Genomic DNA, 27,919 nt, shown 5'->3' with positions numbered 1-27,919 from the left:
AGATAAGGCCTCACAATCTATATATTTGAATGAAATAGAACCAAAAGGTTTCATGATTTCAGTTCATTTTTGTCATTTGGCTGCTGATTTCATTTTAAATAAAATGAAATCAAGAGTTGGGAAGAGCTATAACTGTCAGAGCCATGTTCTTGGTGCTATTAGACCCAATGAATGCAGTAGAGTGGGCTTGAAATATTAGATATTCACTGAAGTTGACCTTGTTACTTAGGCAAGCCAACAATTACAAAATTAATTAAGCAAAGCGGTATTAGTGTGGACTATTATACTTGTGAGATTGGGATCCTGATGTTCAATTAACTCCTGGGGCTAGCGTTCAACATGTCCAAGGAAATACAGACATATTAGCTAATACCAGAACATAGCTCCGCATATTCAGCAGCCTCCCTCCCCTCAGCGACATACATCTATTTGTATCACCATTTTCCAAGTCATTACTGCAAAAACGTGAAAACATAGTATGTTTTGATTGTATGCAAGAAGTGAAACCCCGTACTGAGTATCTGAAAAATGACTTTGCAAGGCGTTGCACCTACTTATAGAATGGTCCCCCATGGGAGGCTATCCCTGAAACCCGTTTTTATTTAAAGCATTAGAACCTGACCTGGCCTATAGCCATTTTAGCAGCCTGGCCCATAAAGATTACAATAATTAAAGTATAACTGAGCCCAATGCCCAAGACTAGACATAGAGCATCCAAAGCCTCCGCTGATATTCCAAAAGATTCTTTTTAGGACAACTTTCTATCAGCTACCAGATTAACAACCGTTTGCGACTAGCCTTTTTTCTTTTAGATTAGCAATTTATTTTTAAACATCAAAAATAATAAATTATATTTGTTTTGTTATCAACTACCAGGAAAGTATCACAACAGTGGTCAACCAGATTAAGTAAGTTTGATCAAAATTGAAATTCCACGCCATTTAAGTCATTTAAGTAAATATGTTATTGTACTTATAAAATATCCTGTTGGGAATCGTGTCTTTCGCAAATTTATTTCCATACTTCTCAGTAGGTCCAGATGGGAAAATTTCTTTGAAAGAATGTGATATATTTTCTTTAAAATGTAACAACATTATATTCGAGGTACAGTTCAGTGACATAATATATGTTTAAAATCATTTGTTTTCTGTAAACAAGAAACCACAGTAAAGGCTGGTGACTCGTTAACACACTATTCAGCGTGCCTTAATCTTTCAAGAAAATTTTAAAAATTTAAGTATTTATTTTTAAAATAAGAATGAAGTGATACTATTTTGGTGCAAGTTGGGAACTAGCTGCCACGAGAAGATGTGTTCTTTGGGAATGCAATAATTTTAGGACAAGCTTACGTCGAGATTTGATATACAAGTAAAATGAGTTTTTGAGAGTCACTTTTCAAATCAAAAATAATCCAAAATACATAGATTTGACGCTCGGAACGCAATTGAAATGGCGGGTGGATTTTTGGCTCTCATAGGAGTGGTTTTGGGTATTAGAAGCAAAGAACGGGTGGATTTTTGGCTCTCATAGGAGTGGTTTTGGGTATTAGAAGCAAAGAACTACACATAAAAATTCATTGACTATCTCCTATGGCTATATTTATGGTTGGAATAAATGGAATGCTATAACCCAAACTTATCCGATGAATTAATCTCGATATTTCGTCGTTTTGGTCGACCTAGGGTTTCAAATTTGGTGTCCATAAAGGTTCATTTCTAGGGCTGGTGCTGCCACTAAATTACATTAACAAAGTTACTTTTGTGGTATTATATTAAATTATATTACATGTCGTGTTTTTATCTGGGACAGTCTTTGATTTACGTAAAACCCTTATGTAAATGACCCCTCAGAAGCTATGAGTCGAAAAAGGATGTGCATGTCTATATTTATGAAGTTTAAGGGGAGTTGAGACCCAGAGTCCCTTAATTATTTAGTCCAAAGTCTTGGACAATACAGATTTCCAGATTGTATAACATGCCGACCTAACTTATTAATTTAGAGTCGGTAAGTTGTATTTGGCCCATATCCCTATTTTGACCCTCTATTACATTTGCTAAATGAGGGGTGACTGAGCACAAGTGAAAGAGCCAAGTATCAATATTTATGAATGGGAGGGAAGGAGAATGGCAGATGATTAATACACAATGCTGTTTCTGAAATATGCATGTAATCCTAATTCCAACAAGGTACAACATGTCCAGCTTTCTATTGCAATGTATTAGTCTGCATGAGTCTTGTCATTTCTAGAACCATATTTCTTTTCTCTTATGGTGGTGATTATTTGATGAATATCCTGGAATTTTCTGTCGATGGCATGTGAAGCACCTGAGCAATTTGGGGCATAGAAGGGATTGAAAAGACAATAGTCTTCTTCTGATCCATTTTGTTCTTAATAAAGGGCACATTAATATAAAATTCAAGATCGAAAGAGTCCCTACTAAACTTTGACGAACATTTAATTTGTATTGGCAGATAAAACAATAACAATTAGACATGGGAAACACATCACTCTTTAATTTGCAGAGAGGGAAAATTAATGCAATTTAGAATAACTGCCAAATGAGCAAGGCAACAGTTGGCGAAACTTTGATTGACTTACCAGCCCCGTATTTACAAAAATAAACATTTTGCGGTTTTGTTAATCTATCATGCTCGTAGCAATTTTTGTCTAACATCATGCTTGTCATCAATGACGCATAAGTGCCATAAAACTAGCTGAGAATACTATGTAGAATATCACCGAGTAATTATTTGTAAATCCTGGAATAAACAGAAGCGACTCTCCAGCATTTTATGGGGGGAGGGGTCAAGAGGGGGTTCATATTTGGATAGTCAAAGGGCATTGGTTGTATAATATTATTTTTTATCCAGATTATCGGGGTTGCAAATTATCCCCCCATGTTGCCATCCCCGCCCCAAACGACACCCCTGCATGTAAACCCTACAAATAACAAATCCACTACATTCACTATGCAAAAGCTATTGTAGTGGCTTCCAAAAATTGAAAAGGTCAAACAGGGAATCATCATAGCCTCGAAAATAAAGTACTCCTTTGGAATGCCTTAAGTTTTTAAAAACTGAAGTCCCTTCAGAGTAAAACACAGCTTAAACTCTCATTTGGAATTCTTTTCTCTTTCCATGATAAAATAATATTCTAACATCTAGTCCCTCATAAATTCCTAAAGTATTCATTTTATCTTGTGAGAATGCACCTTAGATTATACTCTTAACAGGTATAATTTTTTTAAGCAACTATTCTGTACATTTTATTTTAGTTCGTCCCATTGAAGTAAAAATTGATGATACTACTAAGCATCTTTCTGCCGGAGTTGAAGCAAATCTTGTATGTCGAGCCTATGGTGCAAGACCTCCTCCTTTGTTTACCTGGTGGATGGATAATGTCCTTAAAGAAGAGCTGGGAGTGGTAATTGAATTATAGTATTTTGAGCTATTCACTGTTACTATCCTCTCTCTCTCGCTCTTTCTAGCTCTCTTCACTTTCTTTCTCTCTCTCTCTCTCTCTCACACACTTCCATCCCCCTCCTTCTCTCTCTCTCTATCCTCTCTCCTGTCTATCTCTCTGTCTATCTGTCTTACTGGCTCTCTCTCTCTCTCTCTCTCTCTCTCTCTCTCTCTCTCTCTCTCTCTCTCTCTCTCTCTCTCTCTCTCTCTCTCTCTCTCTCTCTCTCTCTCTCTCCATCTATCTCTCTAATCCGTTCAACTTAAAATGACATGTTTCAACTATTTTATACTTTACTTTTCGTTAATTTTTTTGTTGTTTTTCTCTTTTTTCGCCATTCCTCAAATGATGGGTATTTACTATGTTTCTAATATTGTGAATTGCCTTATAAATTTTATTAATTTAATTATATTTTCCTTTCCTTCTTCAGCTCACACAATGCTTCGAAAAGAATAACAGGAGACAAGGTGACGTTGAAAGAATAGTTCCGTTTTAGATCTGTATTCTCAATCTTGACTTGATTTTGTCATGTTTCCATCATTGTATATTTATCCTCCCTTTTTATATTGACTACTTACTTATGAGTTTGACTAGTCCCAAAGTTTGTAGTGTTTATTTTGGAAATGTTCTTTTCCCCATTTGATTGCACAGCTGATTTCAAGATTTTACTTAATTTTTTGTATATAAGTAAAAAGCTGAAACTAGGAAATTAATTCTGAATTAATTTTAGAATTCATTCTGGGATAAAATTGAATTAATTATGGGATAAAATTGCTTCAGCTGTAATAAAACTATCTACAGAAAGCATAAAAGTAACTTTGGCATTTCATTTTTACATCATGGTAACATAACCATTTTCGATGATATAGGCTAGGATAAAAGATGTTTTCGAACGAGAAGACTTTAAATTAGTTGATCACCAATGGAATTCCGACACCGACCAATTATTGAATTAAATAAAAAAAAAGTTTTTTTCAGCTGAAAGTAAGGAATAATATAATAATTTAAAACAAATAGAAATTATTCTGTATATAGGAGCCCTGCCCTTCTTCGACCTGACTCTTTATTCTAAAATATCTTGAAGTTCATTTAAAAACATATCTCATTTAAATTCAACGGCCCTTGTATTTGAGCTGTCTTTCTTATAGCGTTATGATAAAACGTCAAGCTTTATCTTAAAGGATGAGGGCTGAAAAAAGGGTAGCCCCAACATATACAGAATAGTTTTTGCTCATTTTAAGTTCTAATGTTCCTCCTTACTTTCCATTTATTTTTTTTATTTAATTTCCAATGGTTTTGAAAATCATGCCATGTAATCTCCCTCCCTCTCCGAAGAAGAATCCCTCTGGAAAATGTCTTCTCCTTGGAAAGTTCTCATTGTGGAAGTCCCACCTTCCGAAAAAAAGTCCGTGTGTTTCACAATAGTGAATACTATGTGTAATGGCCGAATTGCATAACTTACATCTCTTTCCACAAGGACTGTAAAGGGTCATACCATTAACATAGACATAATTATTTGACCTTTCAACTATGCTGAACCAAATGGCTATCTCAAAATTTTTATCAGATGTGAATGGGAAAAAAAAGGTGCAAGAGTTTTGGGGATAGCTGCCTGCCAATATTTTCGAGCACTTGAAAAGGGAACTACAACTTTTATTTTCACTCCAAATGAGCCCTCATCCAATCTTCTAGGATTACTGGTTCGACATGAACATCCCTGGGGGAAACAAAATAACGAAACAAAAAGGGAACAACCAATAAACAGGCATCCTTGATCTTTCTTCTGGCAAAAATGCAAAATTCCCAATTTTCGCGGATATTTCTCCTCTTTTTGAAAAGACGCGAAATTCCCAATTTCTCTCCTTTTTGAAAATCAGGCAAATTTTCTCAGGCTCATAGCTTTTGATGGGTAGCTTTAAGCTTAATGAATTTATTATAAAGGGATTCAGCATAAAAAGTCATTCGTTTGAGGTAATAATTTTAGTCCAAATTCCGTTCTTTAGTGTTTTGTTTACTATTGGGCGAGTCACTCCGTACTTGCAATTCCTTACCACGAACTTTGATTCATTTAGTTCATCAAATATTATCATTAGAAAGAAAGCAATGAAAATAAAGTTCGGCATTTGTAACAGCAAGTCTGATGCAGCAGTTCTTATTGCGGGTATTTCGGCAGCCGTCGTTGCTGCGTAAATCTGATCCGCATAATTTTACCACAGAAGTTTTGGCAGCGATTCTTGCTTTGGAGCTCTGATGCAATTTATGGCAGTTTCCAAAAAGATTTTTATTCATCTCTACCGCTTGGTGAACGAGAAAATTGAATTGGAATAGTTCTAATTACACTAGCGGCTATCGAGAAGTGAAGACATTGATAAATTGATAAAACTGGTTTTGTCTGAGCCCCAAGCTATTTAACGAATAATTATGGAAGAATGAAAGTCAATTGTCAATTGAAGCTGATGCCTTTTCTTTATGCCACTGACACCAGCGTATACTTCCCGGATTGTCCAGGCAAATTATTTGGTCCAATTCAGCCCTTGACACTGTGGGCTTAATCGAGTTAGACGAATACCTCCAATAAACAAACAAAATGTAAGGGGAAATTTGTGCTCTATAATGTATTCATAAACAGCCCTTCACACTCCAATTCAGCCCTTGACACTGTGGGCTTAATCGAGTTAGACGAATACCTCCAATAAACAAACAAAATGTAAGGGGAAATTTGTGCTCTATAATGTATTCATAAACAGCCCTTCACACTCCAATTCAGCCCTTGACACTGTGGGCTTAATCGAGTTAGACGAATACCTCCAATAAACAAACAAAGTGTAAGGGGAAATTTGTGCTCTATAATGTATTCATAAACAGCCCTTCACACTCCAATTCAGCCCTTGACACTGTGGGCTTAATCGAGTTAGACGAATACCTCCAATAAACAAACAAAATGTAAGGGGAAATTTGTGCTCTATAATGTATTCATAAACAGCCCTTCACACTCCAATTCAGCCCTTGACACTGTGGGCTTAATCGAGTTAGACGAATACCTCCAATAAACAAACAAAATATAAGGGGAAATTTGTGCTCTATAATGTATTCATAAACAGCCCTTCACACTCCAATTCAGCCCTTGACACTGTGGGCTTAATCGAGTTAGACGAATACCTCCAATAAACAAACAAAATGTAAGGGGAAATTTGTGCTCTATAATGTATTCATAAACAGCCCTTCACACTCCAATTCAGCCCTTGACACTGTGGGCTTAATCGAGTTAGACGAATACCTCCAATAAACAAACAAAATGTAAGGGGAAATTTGTGCTCTATAATGTATTCATAAACAAGGGTATGAAGTTAAAAATTTCGCAAAATATTGATTAGGATCTTGAACTAAATTATAGTACAAACATGGGTATCCAACTTGTCAAAAGGGCATACCTGCAATGTCTCGGGACTGGGTAATGCTATTTAATTGAAAATTTCATTGGATGTTAAACTAAATCAAAAGATACTATGTGCATCCAGTTTATTAAAATGGTGGGTGGAATATCTCCGGAAGAGTTCAGTGTGCTAAGTTGAAACTTTTGAGAGAAAAACAGGGATTTCGAACTCTATCAAAAGAAACTATATGCATCTCACAGGTGTCAAAAGCGTGTATCTACAATATCCCAGAAACGGCTAATGACAATTAGCTGAAACTTTCAAGAAATGTTGAAAGAATTTATTTATGAGCATTCTTCAAAACAGAAGTTTTTCGATGAAAAGCAGAAGAACTATATTAAACCTATAACAGATGTTGACATATCATGATAAGAGACACTGATACAAATGAGTAAATATATCTTAAAACGAATAAAAATAAAATTGTATATCCAAGTTAAACTTAAGACAAACCAAAATTACTGCAAACAGAAGTTTGGTTACTACCATCTTCCTAATCTGCTAACCATAAACGTTTGAAAAATATATTGCGTCATTTGCGCTTTACTGAAAACAAAACTGAGAATTTTACTGAAAACAAAATGAGAATTCTGAATTACTGGGATTTATATGAACTAATATCATATTTGAAACAGTCCGTTTATTTTCATTCTTTAATTTTTCATTCTTTTTGTTTCGTTCTTTCCAGGCATCTTGATTATTCCAATGAATCATTTTTTATATTTCGTCAGTGTTTTGAAAAATTAAAGCACTGTTCAGGATACATACGGTTTTCGTTAAAATACAATTGACGGAATAGACTTTAGAACTTCAATATAAGTATTTTCTGTACTTAATCTTATTTGAAAGCTTATAGAAAGCTATACTTGTATATATATATATATATATATATATATATATATATATATATATATATATATATATATATATATATATATATATATATATATATATATATATATATATATATATATATATATATATATATATATATATATATATATATATATATATAAAAATAAGTTGTCTGTGTGTGGATCTGTGGATCTGTGGATCAGGTGACGTCACCTGAAAAAACTGGATCCGGTGACGTCAAAACTGAAAAAACTAAAAAAAGGCAAAAACTACAAAAAAACTAAAAACTAATAAAAAAATAAAAAAGCTAAAAAACTAAAAAAACTAAAAAAAGGCAAAAACTACAAAAAAAACTAAAAACTAATAAAAAAGCTAAAAAACTAAAAAAACTAAAAAAAGGCAAAAACTACAAAAAAAAACTAAAAACTAATAAAAAAAATAAAAAAGCTAAAAAACTAAAAAAACTAAAAAAAGGTAAAAAAATAAAAAAACTAAAAACTAAAAAAAACTAAAAAAAAGGAAAAAACTGAAAAATAAGCTAAAATAAAGGTAAAAACCAATAAAAAACTAAAAAAAACTGAAAAAACTAAAAAAAGGCAAAAACTACAAAAAAAACTAAAAACTAATAAAAAAAGTAAAAAAGCTAAAAAACTAAAAAAACTAAAAAAAACTAAAAAAAGGTAAAAAACTAAAAAAATAAAAAATAAAAAAAAACTAAAAAAAAGGAAAAAACTGAAAAATAAGCTAAAATAAAGGTAAAAACCAATAAAAAACTAAAAAGAAAAAAAGGAAAAAACTAAAAAAAATTTTCATCTAAAAAACTAAAAAAAACTAAAAAAGGTAAAAACTAAAAGAACTAAAAAAGAAAAAAAAAAAATGACGACACTCAAAGAGAAAGCGACCAGGACAAAAGGAATGTTCGATTAGCAATCAACAAAGCACCGGGACACAGGGAGTATAAATGACGACCAGGACATAAGTAAAAAAAAACTAACAAAACTAAAAAGAAGGTAAAAACTACAAAAAAACTAAAAAGAAAAAAACTAAAAAAAGGCAAAAACTACAAAAAAAACTAAAAACTAATAAAAAAGCTAAAAAACTAAAAAAACTAAAAAAAGGCAAAAACTACAAAAAAAACTAAAAACTAATAAAAAAAATAAAAAAGCTAAAAAACTAAAAAAACTAAAAAAACTAAAAAAAGGTAAAAAACTAAAAAAACTAAAAACTAAAAAAAACTAAAAAAAAGGAAAAAACTGAAAAATAAGCTAAAATAAAGGTAAAAACCAATAAAAAACTAAAAAAAAACTAAAAAAAGGCAAAAACTACAAAAAAAACTAAAAACTAATAAAAAAAGTAAAAAAGCTAAAAAACTAAAAAAAATAAAAAAAACTAAAAAAAGGTAAAAAACTAAAAAAAAAAAATAAAAAATAAAAAAAAAACTAAAAAAAAGGAAAAAACTGAAAAATAAGCTAAAATAAAGGTAAAAACCAATAAAAAACTAAAAAGAAAAAAAGGAAAAAACTAAAAAAATTTCCATCTAGAAAACTAAAAAAAACTAAAAAAGGTAAAAACTAAAAGAACTAAAAAAGAAAAAAATAAATGACGACACTCAAAGAGAAAGCGACCAGGACAAAAGGAATGTTCGATTAGCAATCAACAAAGCACCGGGACACAGGGAGTATAAATGACGACCAGGACATAAGTAAAAAAAAAAACTAACAAAACTAAAAAGAAGGTAAAAACTACAAAAAAACTAAAAAGAAAAAAAAAACTAAAAACTAATAAAAAAACTAAAAAATCTAAAAATCTAAATAAACTAAAAAAGAAAAAAAAGGAAAAAAATAAAGGAGAAAAACAAAACTAAAAAACGAATGTATATACAGACCGGGACACCGGGATACAAATGACGACCGGGACACAGGGAATATAAATGACGACCGGGACACAGGGACACAACTACAACGGGGACACCGGGGGAAACAGGGGGATATAAATGACGACCGGGACACCGGGACAGGGAATGGTCGATTAGCAATCACCATCAACAAAGCTCAAGGGCAATCATTAGAATCATGAGGTATAGGTCTGAATACAGATTGTTTTCCCATGGACCATTATATGTTGCATGTTCAAGAGTCGGTAAACCTGACAATCTATTTATATGCAAAGACAATGGGACAGCAAAGAATGTTGTATATTCGCAAGTTTTACGTAGTTAAAACCATATATATATATATATATATGTATATATATATATATATATATATATATATATATATATATATATATATATATATATATATATATATATATATATATATATATATATATATATATATATATATATCTATATTCACAGGTGGGACATAGGGACACAACTACAATGGCGCGTAACTATTATGGCGCGTAACGACTTACGCGCGCGGGGGGGCTTGGGGGGGGGGGGGGCGCGAAGCGCCCCCACCAACTAGGTGTTGGGGTGGCGCGAAGCGCCCAAATATTTGCGGCCCAATATTTTTGCGGGAAAATTTTCTATCTTGGGATATTCTCGCATAAAAAAACTATCTAGATAGGTCAGAAGTCTGAGAATCTTCGTTAAGAGCCTTAATTTTGGTTTTCCAAGTGATTTGATGTAGTAAAAATTACAATGAAGTTATGTATGTAAAAAAATACAGAGACTTCATGTACGTCATGATATCATATGATGCCATTCCTCTTATGTTAGATAGATGAGTTTCCAAATTTAGTCAGTTAAACAATATCTGTAGGAGGGCATAAAAAACGAAAATTTGCAGTTGCATTTACTACAAATGACGATTCTGTGGAACCAGTACCTAAACTATCATGCGTGATAAGATGTGAAATCGACAGCCTGAACCATCAGTTGCAATAAGACCAATATGGACAGCTAAAGCAAAGGCCATGGCTAAAGTGTCTGAAGGAATCAAAATCCAAAAACGAGTCAAAAATGAAAATTAAAAGTAAAGACACGCGCGGTTAGAAGATAAACGAAAACGAGAATTAGAGCCCATCAAAAATGAAAATGAAGTGCAAAGATACACGTGGTTAGAAGATAAACGAAAACGAGAATTGGAACGTGTCGAAAATGTGTCGAAAATCCTTTTGTTACAAGCGCAACGATCTGATTCGGTGTAATCGTAATTATAAGCATTGACCTTACACTCTTTGAGTAAATCGCAAATTTGTGTCACATAATCGTCAAGTGGCGACAATTCACAAAAATTTAAGAGCAGTGGCGGGATAGGTCCTTAGGGATATAGATGAGGGGCAAATTTGATAATTTTTCAAATTTACTCTGAAAACATCAAAACAGGCTAATTTCAATCAAAATTAAATCAGAATTATTTTATTGAACCAATGTGGAGGAAATCTAGGTTGGGCACACGCCCCCTCCCATATCTTCACCCCTAATTTATGCCACTGTGATCGTTACAAATAAAATAAAGAATATTGTAATTTTGAATGCGTGGTTTGAATTTTTTAGTAGAGGGAAATTAAATGTAGATTGAAGAGAAAAAAATTTAATAGAAATACTAGTTTCAATGCGTAGGACTGAAACTTAAATTTTGGTTGGATAATTTTTAATTAGAAAGATACTGTAACTTTTTTTTCCAAAGGTAGCCAGTCTCCAGCACGGGCTAATATTACTAAGCAAGCAGTACGTTTTCAGTAAATTTACCTCTACAAATACAACAGGTGCGTCAAGACCCCCTTGAATAATATTACAGATCTACTGGCTAAATTTTTATGAGAGTGTAGAAAAAGAAGAACCTTTTACATTAACACAACAACTACAACAAATCGCAAGAATAACCTCTATGGTAAATGAAAAAAGGGTAGTACTTATGTATTATACCACCAACACTCAAGTGCTTCACTTAAGCAGAACCTAGGTAGAACCCGTTTCTCTGACGCTCAATCTTAATGATATATCACAAAATATGATGAAAATATAATACTTTACTAATAAAATTTTGGAAACTACGGAAGAAACTTACGGAATGCAGGCCACCCAGAACGTAACGATGTCATTAGGAATCGCGTTCACAGGATCCCTGCCTTCTGACTTCACTGCTGCACGCTATATATGTTCCGCTAGATATGATTTCAGATGGTTGCCTCTTTTTAAATCTAATTGCCTCTTTTTCAGTCTTTGGTAAATCCCAAATTTTCATTTTAATATTTATGGTCAGATACTATTCTCTATTAATACAGATCGCAAACTAAATGAATTTCATGCATGGTCATAAAAACCAGTTTTACTTAGGTTCTACTTAAATGAAGCACTTGAGTGTTTGTGGTATAACACACAAGCACAAAAGAAAAAAAAAATCAATAACTCGTTTATAATTCAAACAAAGGCATTAGACAACCTTTTTGTCTGTTTTAATAAATCCGATGTTTTGTGTCCATGGTGGAACAACCACTTGGTGAAAGGAAAAAGGTGGAGCTTTATCATATTCAGAAGGTGTACACAAAGGTTCAACAATGTTCACAAAGGCATAATAAGTAGGATACGAGACAATACACATAAGGCAATACAGAAATAGACAGACTGATATGGTTTGTTATGAATAATCGTCTTGACAATTAAAAGAACTACTTTCTTAGTAATTGAACCGGAGGGTGAGGGTTCTAAGCTATGCCCCTGGGGCATTTAAGGTTCTTATGAAAGAGGCTGTTGTATAAGCTTTAGAGATGGCTTATTTGGCTGAAACTGGAAGTTTTAGTTCCCTTTAAGAGTCTAAAGTGATGGAGGTCAAGTAGCCTCCCCCTCCAACTACCATCTCTGATCACCAAATGTATCTGATTGGAATGGTGCGAGGGCAGTTTTGTTTAAAATAGCCGAAAGAACATATAACAATATCTCCAGGGCTGGTAACACCCCCCAGAGCCCTATGGCAAGGGCTGTAAGTTTTTCCCTGGGAGCATATAAGGTTTTTATGTAATGGTTCTCGTATGAAATTCAGATGAGTCTCATTTGAATTTAAATTGGAAGTTTAAGTACCCTTTTTTGAGAGCCAAAGTTATTTGAAAGAAACACCCCCCCCCCCTGCCCTTAATTTCCCATAACAAACATCCAAGCAAAGTTTTTGGGACATCAGTTTTATTCAGTATTGTTGAAAGGTTCAGTAATTATGTGTCTGAGAATGTCAACCCCCACTTGAGGCCTCAGGGCAAGGGCTAGAAAGCTATGTAATTTTTTCAATGTTTACATATAGTATTGGGAAAATGTTATTGAGAAAATGTTATTGAGAAAAGGTCTACATGTTTGACTTCTACTTTCCCAAAATACGAAAGGCACTAAGATGAGTCTATCAGGGAATTTCGATAAGAATGTTGAACTAAATTATATCATATCATGTGTATATGGGTGGTCAAAAGGGTGTAACTCAAGAATGACTGAGTATATTAATTTGGAATTTTCAGGAAATGATAAGGGAGATGATCAACTAACCAAAAAGGGAATATTTTCACGCTACTACTGCCACAGCTACTGCTGCTTCTACTACTACTATAAGCGCAATTACTACTACCACTACTATCACTGAAACTACAGCTTTTGCAGCGGGTACTACTAAGGGGGAGGATTTTGAAAAAAAATGTAAGGAAACGTTGAGTTAAAGTCGGATTAAATCAAAATGTACAAAGTCTATACAGATTGCTGATAGGGGCGTATCACCAAATTTTTTGAAACAGCTTATCATATCAAGAGGGAAATTTAGGAGCATCATGATAGGGATGTTCAGTTGACCAAAAGTCAAAATATACCTTTTAAAACTGCTATTAATACTGCTTTTACTGCTAATAATTATAAGCTATTACTGCTATTACTGTTCCTACTATTACCACTATTTCTATGATACTAGTACAATTAAGGCTACAGGTATGAAGTTTAAAATTTGACAAAATATTGAGGGGGAATTTGAACTAAATTAAAACACATTAAGCGCATGCAGATTGTCAAAAGAGCGTATCTAAATTAGTACAACTACTACTTCATGTGCAACACCCTGTAAGGCTTAAAGTATTAAGGTGAAAAGGGTGTCAAAAGTGTGTTCACTTCAGGTGCAACACCCTATAAGGCTTAAAGTATTAAGGTGAAAAGGGTGTCAAAAGTGTGTTCACTTCAGGTGCAACACCCTATAAGGCTTAAAGTATTAAGGTGAAAAGGGTGTCAAAAGTGTGTTCACTTCAGGTGCAACACCCTGTAAGGCTTAAAGTATTAAGGTGAAAAGGGTGTCAAAAGTGTGTTCACTTCAGGTGCAACACCCTGTAAGGCTTAAAGTATTAAGGTGAAAAGGGTGTCAAAAGTGTGTTCACTTCAGGTGCAACACCCTATAAGGCTTAAAGTATTAAGGTGAAAAGGGTGTCAAAAGTGTGTTCACTTCAGGTGCAACACCCTATAAGGCTTAAAGTATTAAGGTGAAAAGGGTGTCAAAAGTGTGTTCACTTCAGGTGCAACACCCTGTAAGGCTTAAAGTATTAAGGTGAAAAGGGTGTCAAAAGTGTGTCAAAAGCACAATTGAGCAAAATTTTTGAACGGCTTGACGGACGTGATAAGGTGAAATTTCCAGGGCATCACGAAAGCGATGTTCGACTGACCAAGAGGCAATATGCACATGCTCCTACCGCTATTAATATTCCTGCTGCTCTTATAGCTACTACTACTACTACTAATGCAACACTAACACTGCAAGTAATTTTATTACCACCAAAACTGCTGTTATTATAGTGCTTTTAAGGCTAAGTCTATGAAGGTAAAATTTGAGAGAATATTGATGGCAAATTCGAACTAACAAAAGAAACTATGTGCATTTAGATTGTCAAAATAGCGTATCTTAAGGATTGATTTGTGTATTGAGTAAGAACACTAAGAGAATACTTAAAGGGGAAGATTAATTGACTAAAAGGCAATATGAGCACACCACTATTAATACTGCTGCTACTACAAAATCTACTAGTTCTACTCCTACTATTAATATTGCTCAAACTACTACTTCTATCGCAACTACTTGTAACGTTAAGAGAATTAAGATGAAAATTTCAAGAAGTATATGAATATAAAAAAACAGGAGAGGCTACAGGCTATCAAAAGAACAAATCGACAATATCATAGCAGTGGCTAATTGTATTAAGTTGAGAAGTTATACCCTGTGAATACTATTACAACTATTCCTAATGGTATGAAGGTGTCATTTTCAGGGAATATTTTTAAAAATTTCTGTTTAACGGATGACAACCTGCCATCTGTGTGCAGGTCGTCAAAAGGTCATATACACAATATCTTAATCAAACTTTCGCTCTTTGTGGGGGATATTGAACTAACCAAAATTCAATATTTGCATCACAATAATACTGCTTCTACTCCCGCAACTACTACTAATGTTACTATTATCATTACTGCTTCTGCTACTAATTCTACTAAAGCTGAGACTACTACTATTAACTCTACTCACACTGCTACTACTATAACTACTGGTGCTACTACTACTACTAATAAACCCAAGGGTATTAATACGAAAATTTTTGGGAATATTGTAACTGTATTAAAATAAATCGAAACAAACGAAGTCCATATAGGTTGTCATGAGTACGTATCAGTAATGCATCAGGACCGGTTGATGGTATTTAGTTAAAAATGTCATATTGTGTTGAAGGGGATGCTGAAAAAAAGGTGCTATTTGCATACTGCAACTAATGCTGCTACTGCTACTACAACTATTTCTACTACACAAGCTAGGAGTATTCAAGTGAAGCTTTCAAGGAATATTCAGGCGGATGCTGAACTAAATCAAAACGAACTAGGATCATGTAGATTTTCAATAGGGTGACAAACCAATATCCCAATAGCACCTTACATTATTAAGTTAGACCTTTCAGGGTAAGCTGTTACAGAATTTGAACTAGCCAAAAGACACTATGTGTATACTTTTGAAACTACTTCTATGGTTACTGCAACTAACGACACTAAGGGCAATTAAACGAAATTCAATTAAAACGAAACAAAATTAATTTAATTCAAATAAACGAAAAAATTACACGCATACAAGTATTAAAAAGGGATATAAGCAATATCATAGGCAGTGCTGCTTTATCATTGTAAGTAATATCGTTTGATATTTTAAAGTAGCTAATTTGATTGGAAATTCAAAGTTCTAGTACTCTTTTAAGAGTCAAAAGTGATTGGAGGGCGGTCAGCCCTTTTCTTTAGCTCATAATTTTCCAAACACTTCGAATCAAATTTAAGATGGATATTTTGTTCAGAATAGGTGAACGGTCCTGTTATTGTATCTCTAGGGATATTGCGTCGGTCAATCCCAAACGGATATCCAATTTGTCCGTTATGTTTAAAAACTAATTGTTGCCTTAGTATTAAATCAAAAAGCACTCTATATATGCTGATTTCCAACAAAGCCATCTCAGCAGTATTCCAAGAACGACTGACGATTATGTTCAAACTTTTGGGGCTACTTCTATTCCTACTTTTGCTCTTAAAATTTAACTAAATCAAAATAGTGTAAGTGTATCCAAGCTGTCAAATAACATGGATAGATATTTTTAAAAATGGCATGAATTTTTTTATTTTCCAGGTCAATTAGAGGAGATATAAAATTAAATTAAACACTACTACCTGTTTCCAGATTTGAAATGGGTATATAATGTTAAAAATCGTTGAAATTTTTCTCCATCATTCAAGTAGCAAGCCAAACTATAAACTCTTAAAGAAAAGCCGAGAAGATTTCAACTATTGTTTTCTTTTTCCCTGAGAAGACTATGTTAATATAAAACGATCAGTAATAAATTAGAAAAAAAATTTCTCACAAAATAAGTGTTCCAGAGAAAAATAAAGAGCCCCATTAAACCAAAAATGAGCAAAAATACAATCAAATGTTCTACCAAGCGTAAAACTACTACAAATCAGCATCGATAAATATATAAAACCCAAAACGAGCAGAAATTATAATAAATAACCGATCCAAACTAACAACGTGCAGAAATGAACATTTTAGGGCTTAAAACCACTTTGCCTTCCTAGGGCAAGACGATCATTTTAACTTTATTAAAAAAACATTTTTTTTTAATATTTTCACTGTTATAACTTAAATAAATCAAATATTATTAACATTTTATGGAATAAATATAAGCATATGTATATTAAACTGACAACGCACATTTATTCATATTTTTCCAGTAAAATTAAATTACAGTAAGACAAATAAAAGACAATAGCTATGCTTAAACATAACTTAGATATTTTAGAGTGTATGTACCATAAAACAAGCCTAGTTGTTGCAGAATTATGTAATAACGTAACTAAAGCCAAAATAATTACTGTGGTAACATCTCGAGCGGAAGTTCATTATGCCTTAAATCAATCAGCCAAGCTTAACAAAGCTATGCAATAAACGTCTATTTCAACCGTTTATTTTGTATAGACTATCTGTGTCCTTAGAACCGAATGCGCAATCGCACGGCACTAAATCCCCCTTAACTGGTGTTCAACATATAGCTTTTCGACCATTCACCTGATTGCTTTTTGGCACTCCAGGGCAAAGATGTTGCTCTCTGTCACAAAAAAAGTGAAGTTTCTCTCGATTTTCAAGGACAAGTGGTTTTCGTGATCAACCCAAAAAAAAACAACAACAACGAATGAACACGCATCCATCACCAACTTTCTCGTAAAATGTACAAAATTCAAAATTTCAAATTTTATTCTAGATTCGAGCTTGAAACATCTACAAGAGGATTTTCTGGTACCGCTAAACTTGACGTAAATTTCATTAAGATCATTTGATCTTTTTGTGTTTCTCTCCTTCTTCCAGCAAAGACTCACGAAATCAAACAAATAGTCACAGGTTTTTAATTTTTGTTTGGTAACTTACATATTTGGAGCAACCAGAAAAATCGAATTTTTTATGTACATTTTGTGATCGAAAATCCTTTTAGAGTTTCGACAACTATCAGTGCGAGTGGCTTCTTACGTAAACTTTATTGCCACGAACTAATTGGCTGTATAAAAATAAGGATCCTTGTTATCATTACTCTGTAATTAAGAATAGCCACTAGACCAATTAAGACGGGGCTAAATAAGAAATATATCGTGCACTGGATGAGTCATATTAACAATTAGATAAAGTCGATTACTGTGGCTTTCATAAAGCACTCTTTATAATTAAATTTTTTGTCGTCACCAAATATGGTGTAGCTTTCTCATTTCAAAGAACTCAATGTTAATTTAATTTCGTAGCTGCAGATGTGTGAGCCATGCTTTCCTTACGAGTTCCAACCAAATAACTGACAAAGCATTAAGAAGTTATTGCTTTCAACAAAGCCACAAGGAAAGTAAACCAAGGTCATATATTTGCTTTCAATGTGGCAGCCAGCAATAATCTAGAATATCATAGCCGTTTTCCAAAATTCCAAGTTTTCTTAGTGTAATTGTAAGAATAATTCATTTCTACTTTGGCACTTGTATCTTTGCTTTTAGTCAGAAAAACTTTTCACTTAATTAACAACGGTGGTGTGTATGCAGACTCATAGCTATACTGCAAGTCGAGTAGAAAAAAAAATATTAGTAATATTGGTGGAATTTTATATTAGAAATATTAGTGATAGCCATAAGCAAAGCTAAGAAAAAACCTTAGAAACGAAGACATAAACCGAATCAAAAAGTATTGGGAGACTTTCAACGTGCAAACCATTATCTTCAGCTGCTTTTTCCAAGCCTTTCCTTCTTACTTCCTCTCAATAGCTGAATTATGTGGGGTTACTATATAATATGTATAAGTTCTTCACGAAAAAGATAAAACTTTTTGGAGAAATTTTCTTTAGAGTAAAGTTTTCTTCATTCTTGGAACCTCTCAGGATATATTCTGGAATTTGACCCCCCTCCACAGATAAATCTAGTCCAATATCTTTTGAATAGATAAAATAAATCTGACCAATACCTTTTTACCGATAAGGCAAAATATTTAATATTTCAATACCGTTACTTAATTTTTTTTTTACCAGTGAGGCAAAAATATTCATTTTAATGCATTGGTTATCAAACTTGCTTTCTTATGATTATTTTTTTAAGGCACACACCTTCTTTTAACCTTTATTTTTCCTTTCTAAAAATAGTCATTGTTTTCCACTTCTCTTTCCAGAAATTATAGTATCGGAAAACTATTCGACAGGGAAAAGCTATAACTATCACAAAGAACTTTCTTTCAGTGACAGTAATCGTTTTTTATCGTTGGCCTTTTGCAGAAAATTAGGATAAGAGAAATAGAAAACAAGGAAAAATAATGGGGAAAAAATTTGAACTATTTTTAATTTTTTGCAAAAAAAACAAGATTAGTCAATTTGGCTACTTTAAATTAAACTTACACATAAATATTCTTCTGCCAAGAGATGAGAGAAGCAAAATAGCTGCTAAAAAGTTCTCAATGTAATTATATGCCAAAATGGATGAATTACCAATAATGGGCGGCTTTATTTGCAATATTATACAGTTATAATTTGCAATAAATATAATTAGTAATGCAATGCAATATAATAGTAATGCAATAGTATAATTTGCAATTATACAGCCAACCTGTTAGCAAAAGCTTCTTCTTTTTTTTATCTTTAGAAGAAACATCAAGGTAGTCTTAACAAATGTAATTTCATTTTCTCAAAAATTTCCTCTCAACTTCGGAGGCTCTTCTCCTTTCTTTTAAGCCAAATGAATCGAAATCGTTTTTGACTATCAAAACTTCAACCATCTCCCAATGACAATTTCAGTAGTTATCAGTTTCCTTTCATATCTTTACGAGTCCGAGCAAAAATTAAAATTTGCTTACCTCAAAAAATGTTTTGTCCCAATGAGAAGTTCATTTAATTTTGGACATAGATTGCGCAGAAATTTGCCATGTTCTCGGCCGAAAAACCGACATTACCCCTTATAAATTCTGTAAAGTATCCTTTTATGCGTAATTTCCAAATTTGACTCTTGTATAAGCTTTCTATTCTGCTATGTGGTGAACCAGGCTTTGGAAGGAATTTGTTCGTCCTCGATCGGGGATTGCGAACGCTCTGTGTCTTTTAGCAAGTGCGATTTTGTCAAGCCATATCACCCTCTGTCTTGAGCATCTAATTGACAGAATCTCATCTATTGTTGCATTTACCAGGAATACAATCTGAAATAGTTACATACGTACTCCTGTAACTGTTTATTTTATTTCTGCAGCCGGAATCCGCAAAGATGTTTTTAGTTTGCTTTGAATAACAAAATTTTGTTATTTCTTATTATCTTTTGTTATCAATGACCAAAACACTCGAAATTTTTAAGTAGTTACGACCTCAATGTCCTGCATTCTAGAAAATTGGCTGTACTTTGACATTATATTTGACTCCTCAAAAATAGAGGGTATTTGCTCAGGGAGTCATCCTTAATCCTTATTCTCGTTCCAGAGAAAGACAAATTAGTATTTTAATGTGCATTGCTCTATCCTATTACGGCACCCACAACACTTTGTAAGCTTTATTGCTGAGCTTGAGGGATGGTATTAGCCTACAATCATACCCCTCAAATTGTCTTTCAGCACATAGACACTTTATCAGAAGTATCAATTACATTGATTGATGCCAATGCTTCGAGTTTTGAAATGGTCAGGGGTAGATAAAACCTTAATTGCAACATTCATTTCCTTATTGATACCACTATTCTATTCCAAGCTTTAAATAGGGGTGCCAGTCTCTCAATTATTATACTTCTAAGAAATATATATTTGGCTCATATCATCACCATTGATGTTCTTCAATCCTTTGATAGTTCCCCTTTTGCCCAAAAAAGACAATTAATCGCCGAAAAGCCAGGTACTATTTTTTTTTACCCTGTTTTAAAAATATTTTTGGAAGTAGCGAAGAAATCTTCCACAACTCGCATTCTGTGTGGAATCGAAATATCTTTTCGTTTCATATATTGACAAACTTCTTATCCTTAGTTGTACAGTTAAGTATTTTTCAGAAATTGTCTCTATCCCTTCCAATGAATTTAATCCCTATCCCTATCCCTATCCCTTCCCTATCCCTTCCACTGTAAGATTTTTCACACGCTCAATTACTGATAATAGAAAATTGTTCTTTTAATTGGCAAGACGATTATTCATAACAGGCTATATCAGTCTGTCTGTTCCTGTATTGCTCTATGTGTATTGCCTCGTTTCCTATTTATTATGCCCTTGTGAACATTGTTGAACCTTTGTGAACATCTTCTGAACATGATAAAGCAAAAAGTTGCTCCACCTTTTTCCTTTCACCAAGTGGTTTTCCCACCATGGACACAAAACATCGGATTTGTTAATACATACAAATGGGTGGTCTAATGTTTTTGCTTGATTTATAAGCGAGTTATTGATTTCCTTCAGCGAATCTAAAACAGAACTTCTTTTCTTCAATTTTTCAAAAAATGAGCTTTCAATTAACCTCTTTGTTAAAATTGGCGACACTCTGATTAAGCCTTGTGAGTCCCTTACCTATCTTGGCCTTCCTATTTCTTCTGTATTGAAGGACACACGCTCAGCACTGAAAAACCACCTCTGTTCCCGTCCAAGAGCGTCTTACGGATTACTTATTGCCAATAAATATCGTTTCAGCCGTCCTCTCCTTGCCTGGCTATACAATGCTTTTACTACCCCCCTCCCATCTGCTTGCTCTGGTTCCCTTCTGGAAAATATTCACAAGTACCGAAAAGAAAGCCATTTGCTGCGCATTCTACAGATATGCTAAGTTTCTCCTGCGTCTGCCTTTGTGGCACAGCAATGGCGACATATCCAGGAAATATAAGGTTCCAACCCTTCCATGGCCATAGAGAGAAGAATCTCCAAATTCAGTACCAATGTTTAAGAGCCAACCACCCCTGGACTAGTTTTATTTTATAATTTGTAGTGGAAGTGTATTTAAATTTTTGTGCTTTTCTTTGTTTTTCTTTTATGTACTCCGTCTTTTCCGTTTTTGAAGGGTAATAAATTAATAATAATAATAATAATACCGCAAACACTCAAGTGCTTCATTTAAGTAGAACCTAAGTAGAACTGGTTTTTTTGACAAGTTTCGAAATTCATTTAGTTTGCGATCTGTTTTAACAGAGATTAGTATCTGACCATATATGTTAAAATGAAAATTTGGGATTTACCAAATACTGAAAAAGAGGCAATCAGATATAGAAAAGAGGCAATCATCTGAAATCATATCTAGCGGAATATATATAGCGTGCAGCAGTGAGGTCAGAAGGCAGGGATCCTGTAAACGCGATTCCCAATGACATCGTTACGTTCTGGGTGGCCTGCATTCCATAAGTTTCTCCCGTAGTTTCCATAATTTTATTAGTAAATTATTATATTTTAATCATATTTTGTGATATTTCATTATGATTGAGCGTCAGAGAAATGGGTTCTACTTAGGTTCTACTTAAATGAAGCACTCGAGTGAAGATGGTATATTACATAAGTACTACCCTTTTCTTCATTTCTCATAGAGGTTATCCTTGCGCTTTGTTGAAACTGTTTTGTTAGTGTAAAATGTTCTTCTTTTTCTACATTCTCTTAAAAATTTAGCTAGTAGGTCTGTAATATTATTCAAGTGGGTCTTGACGCACCTGTTGTATTTGCAGAGGTACATCTACTTAAAACATACTGCTTTCTTAGTAATATTAGCCAGTAATGGAGACTGGTTACCTTTGGAAAAAAAGTTACGGTATCTCTCTAATTAAAAATTATCCAGTAAAAATTTCAGTATTGTATCACCAAAATGAATCCTACGCACTGAAATTAGTATTTCTATTAAATTTTTTTCTCTTCAATCTACATTAATGTCCCTCTCCTAAAAAATTAAATAATTCAAGAAGAAGGAAGGGAGCATCGCTTCCTTTTGGGCACGATGATTCAATGCAAATAGTGTTTGACTATTTATTCGAAGCTGAATAATTTTTAAGTTGATTTTGTTTTTACAGCCAATTTGATCTGAATCTTTTTAGCTACTTTTAACCAACTCTTTGAGAAGCATTACCAAAATCCTTGTTATAAAGCCAAGCATTCAAAATTACAATATTCTTTATTTTATTGGTAACGATCACTACGGCATAAATTAGGGGAAGATTCGGGAGGGGGCATTTACCCCACCTGGATTTCCTCCACATCAGTTTCAAAAAAATAATTCTGAGCTAATTTTTCGGTAAAGACTAGCCTGTTTTGGCGTTTTCAGTATAAGTTGGAAAAAAAATGAACAAATTTGCCCCTCATCTATATGTTTAAAGACCCGTTCCGCCACTACTCTTAAGTTTTTGTTAATTTTCGCCACTGGGCGATGATATGATAAGAATTTGCGATTTACTTAAAGACTGTAAGCTCGATACTTAGAATTACGATTTAATTCGAAGCAGAATGTTGTTCTTGTAACAAAAAGGTATGTCTAATCATTTTTCTCATTAATCTGGAAGTTCAACAAAAATGTTCAAGCAGGTTCTTTAGTCGCACTGGTAGAGGCAATCATAGAAAAGTGGAACAGGGTATGACTGGAGCTAAAGTCTTACAGCATCTCTGGCTAAAAAAATAAATAAAAAATAAATGCCTCGCCACTCTCTATATTACTATTTTAAAGTGTTCTATATCATAACTCAGTGTATTCTTTCCTCACCTAAAGTCTCGACTAAAAATTGTTGTTTACGAACAGTGTAATTTCTATCCTCTGATAAAATGTTACATTAAATTCTCTGTCAGACCCAAAATATATTGTAAATAATATTCTCCTACATCATAAGTACGTGTCTTTTGTTGGTAATTAATAAACCAAAATTTCATAAAAGTTTAGGGCTTCAAAAATTTCTTACTCCTTTGTCATTCATCTTATTTTTATTTATTTTTTGCCATATGTATATGTAGCGTTAAAGTTTCAAGGAGAAAACAAATGATCAATTTAAACCTTTTTTTTATCTCTCACTTGATCACCTAAAATCAATGAAAGCTCTCTCATGAGGAAGGCGTACTTGGGTTACAGTCATTAAGGTCTTTTTCTGTGTCGGTTGCCAAGTATAGAATAACTTAACGGGTCACTAATTGCCGCCATAATGTTTTCATCTTCCAAGAACGAGCCTAATAAGCCTTTGCATGAGAAAAGTGTCTTTACCCGGAGGCTATAAAGCTCATATTTCAGGAAACGTCAAGCCAGAATGAGACAGTAAGCAGTATTCGTTTTACACCGCAAATAACCGATCGGGGAAAATTGATCAAATGCTCCGTCAGGCAACGAAATGAAACCATATTAGACCCGGAGGACAGAATGAGTATTGAGTATCAATTAGAAACTACCCGATTACTATTCATTTATTGTAAGTAGTTTTAATTCTTAGGCTGTTTTGAATCTTTTATTGTAAAGTTCGAGGTTTCAGCAATAGACGAATAATTTGCTATATTAAATCTAGAAGATATCTTTTTAATTCCCCTGCGCATGATTGTGCCAAAATCTTCTAACTTTTGGATTGTTTTGAATATTTTGTTTCAAATCTTTAGATTTGTTCAAACCTCTTATTGCAGGATTTGAGATTTTACAATTGGGAAGTTGACTTTGTAGTTAGATTTAGAAGGAATTTGACAATCATGTTTCCTATTCCTATTCCTATTAACATTCCTAATAAAAACTATGTCTATTAATGCTCTTGCCCGTAATGTGCCAGAAAAGATCCTATACCGAGCAGTAAATCTAGCATTACATTCACGAGGCTCCAATTTCCTTTAAATCGGTTCGTGTGATCTCTTACCATCCACGGGAACGAGATTTTTTTTTTTTTTCATTAGAGCTTTTCTCCATAGCCATTGCTGTGTTCCTTATTAAGATGAGACCCATCAAAATTTTGCAGTAAAACTGGGAAAGATACAGCTCATTTTTTTTATACTGAACCAACTATTCACCTTGCTTTCTACCTTATTCTCAGCAATACTGTTCTCAAGTAACTCTAATGTACTTGTCTGGTACAACATACAAAGAACTTCAAAAGAGCACTTGCATCAGCTGAATGAATGTATATTCATAATCTAAAAGACTGAAGACTAAAGTGGTCTAACAATTCAGACAAATCCAAATTGTTAATTTAAGAGTGGCTAATATTTTAATCTAACTTATTCAATACTCTTCTCTTCTTCCTGAATTCACATCGTTCTTCTCTTAAAACTTTATCTACATTCTGTCTTAGTCTAATAAGTAGAATCAAGCGAAGTAATTTCTTTCCTGCATAAATCAAGCTAATGCCTTTCTAATTACCAAACTCACTCTAGTCACTTTTCTTATAAATGAATTTAATTAAAGCTTTCTTAAAAGACTAGGTACCACGCCCTTTTCCCAAGTCATATTCGAATCTTCGATAATGAATCGCTTTTCTGGATTATATTACTAACGTTTACCCAATATTACATTGCTGCAAGGCAGTTAATGGGTCAAGTTGGAAGGTCAATCAACATTTTGTGGGGGAGAGGGTGCCCAAAACCACCAGAAAGTAGTGACAGTATTCCAGTTCTGAGAAGACCCATAGCCACTACTCCTTTCTTCCTTCAATGACTTAAGTTGAACAGGGATTCCTTTAAGACCCAGGTGTTATTAACTTTCTAAGGGATGCTGGTGTTTTTTATGTCATAGGGAATGTTTTCTAATAGATGCAGGAGCTTGTTACATAATGAGAGTTAATCTTTTCTTAGAGATGCAGGTGCAAGTTACGTAATAGGGAATGTTTTCTAGGAGACACAGATGTCTGTTACGTAAAAGGGAGGGTTTTCTTTAGTTGTTATGTAATAGGGAGGTTTAATTTTGTTATTAAGTAATAGGATTTGGGGGTTAGAGTCCACTAGTCAAGCAGGGATGTTTTTTTCTAGACATTTTTTCAAGACATTTTTCGAGACGTATTTCAAGACGTTTCAAGATATCCCAAGATTTTTTTAAAGACATTTCACTTCAAGATACTTCAAGATGTTTCATGACATCCCAAGACATTTTTTTTTCAAGACACTTTTCAAGGCCGAAATAACCAATTCCACACGCAGAGAATTCGCTTGCCCCACTTACTAGAATGATTAAGCTACTGATTACGTGTTTCTTAAGACTACAATAACTGACATGCTGAGGGTAAAATCGACTAATAGAGTTTGGTTACAGACAAAGCAATTCTTCACTTCTTAGCGAAATGATCCTGGCATTTTAGAGTGTCCTTTTTAGACAATTTCTAGAGAGTTTTTTTTTTAGAGAATAATATAAACTTGTTCAAAACGTAGGAAAAGACTCATTCTTAGGGAAGGTTTAGAGATTTTTTCTTAGAGAATGATCTAAATTTGCTCAAAACATAGCGAAATTGGGGACACAAGACAAGCGACTTAATTCTTTACTTTGTTCATTTTTTCTTGGTATTATTTTCTCTCAATTCGCAGCCGTTGACACTCAATGGCTGACCAACCCCCTAATCCCAAAGGGGGAAGGGGTTGGTATAAAAGATAAATTTAAACCAAATTAAGAGTTATTTCAGAGAGGTTTTAATGGATATTCTACATTGCTTTGAGACATGGCTATATATATTCACACCACTGTTACATTATGCGGCTGATTCACCCCCTAGCGAGCACTTCCAGTGGCCCCTTAGCATCCAATTCCACCAGGTGCCTAAAAACCAATTCCAATGGGACCCTAAAGAGCAATTCCAGCAGGATCCTTAACATCCAACTCCACCGTGGCCCTAGCGACCAATTTTGTCGGGGGATGGAAAATTTAAGTGCCAGCGTATATCTAGGAAGATTCGATTCTCTTTTTGAGGAACCGGAAAAGGTGATTGAAATGGATATTTATTTTATACAGATTTGAATCTAGATTTAGAGGTACGGTATAAAGCGCTTGGCCAAATTTCGACTAGTCATGACGATTTAGAGGTGCTGAAGGACCAAGAGATGTACTATGATGACCATAAGGGGCAAAGTAATTCAGCAGGTTACGGGATGATGATAAACGTAATTACGATGAATGATGAACATAATGATGAGCATATGTAAAATCACACTTTTAATCCGAACAATCAAGAAATCGCTGAATATACCCTTAACTAGTGTTGTACGTGGCGACGCTTGAAAATTTGGCCACGTTCATCTGAAACCCTACCAAGAACTAGAATTGTACTTTTTGATGCTTAAGGCACACCCCTCCCCAACCTACACAGAGAACCACCGACCCTTCTTCATGATAGCTGAAGCTCTATTATATACAACTTTACACAATTTTTTAAAGCTTTAACCGAATCATCTACTCAAATGAAGCGTTAAAATAAATGTCTATGTTCCCGTTTATTTTGTAGGACTACCCGCACCTTTAGAAACAAATGCGCTAGCGTACGGCATCACCGCCTCTGAAACTGGGGTTCAATACGAGTATAGTTTTTCGATAAATCTAAATCAGTTAACCATCTCAGAATTTTCATACAATAGCTTTTTGGACTTCTTTTGTCTAGAATTGTTGGTTTGCACCACGAAATGACTGAAAACACCGTTTTGCTGGGGGACAGACTTTTTGGCTTAAACAAATGTCTATGTTAACAGTTATTTTTTAGGATTAACTGCACCTTTAGAAGCCAATGCACCACTGTGCGGTATTACTGCCTCTGAAACAGGAGGCTCAATATGTGTATAGTTGTATCGGTAATTCTAAATCAGTCGACCATCTCAGAATTTTCATACAATAGATTTTTGGACTCCTTTTGGCTAGAATCGCTGCTTTGCTCGACAAAATGACTAAAAACACCACTTTTCTGTGGGACATTCTTTTCTGCTAAAATAAATATCTATGTTAAACGTTGTTTTGTAGGACTATCTGCATCTTTAGAAATGAATACGCCACCGTACAGCATTGCCGACCCACTGGCACCCCATCATCATTCCTATAATATTTTTCAATTTTTTCAAATACAGTGATTTCCATTTCCACTTCCCTCGCTTCTGATCCTCGTTTAAAACAAGTCCAACTCCGATTCTGCCAGTTTATAAACTAGTTCAACCGATTCCCAAATCTGGATCCGGTTGCATAAGTTCCAGTTCCCTTACTTTTGTCTTCCATTCCACAATTGTGATTCCGCCAATTCCGCTCCAAGTTCAACCCATTC

At 33.9% G+C, this 27,919-nt stretch overlaps 1 protein-coding gene and 1 long non-coding RNA gene across 2 annotated transcripts in view; one reads left to right on the top strand and one right to left on the bottom strand.

Moving 5' to 3' along the window:
- The window catches only part of LOC136035283 (uncharacterized), a 50,771-nt gene extending 38,792 nt beyond the window's left edge, over positions 1 to 11,979 (bottom strand). The window contains exon 1 of the long non-coding RNA XR_010619387.1: positions 11,769 to 11,979. This is a non-coding gene — a long non-coding RNA (uncharacterized LOC136035283). The remainder of the gene's footprint in view (positions 1 to 11,768) is intronic.
- Positions 1 to 27,919, top strand: part of LOC136035282 (nephrin-like) — a 255,108-nt gene that overhangs the window by 105,381 nt on the left and 121,808 nt on the right. The window contains exons 6-7 of the mRNA XM_065716966.1: positions 3,276 to 3,424; positions 23,950 to 24,124. Coding sequence (XP_065573038.1) covers positions 3,276 to 3,424; positions 23,950 to 24,124 — 324 coding nt within the window. The remainder of the gene's footprint in view (positions 1 to 3,275; positions 3,425 to 23,949; positions 24,125 to 27,919) is intronic.

The sequence above is a fragment of the Artemia franciscana genome, chromosome 14 (genome assembly GCF_032884065.1).
Source record: "Artemia franciscana chromosome 14, ASM3288406v1, whole genome shotgun sequence".
NCBI lineage: Eukaryota > Metazoa > Arthropoda > Branchiopoda > Anostraca > Artemiidae > Artemia > Artemia franciscana.
This window is presented reverse-complemented; position numbering and strand designations above follow the sequence as displayed.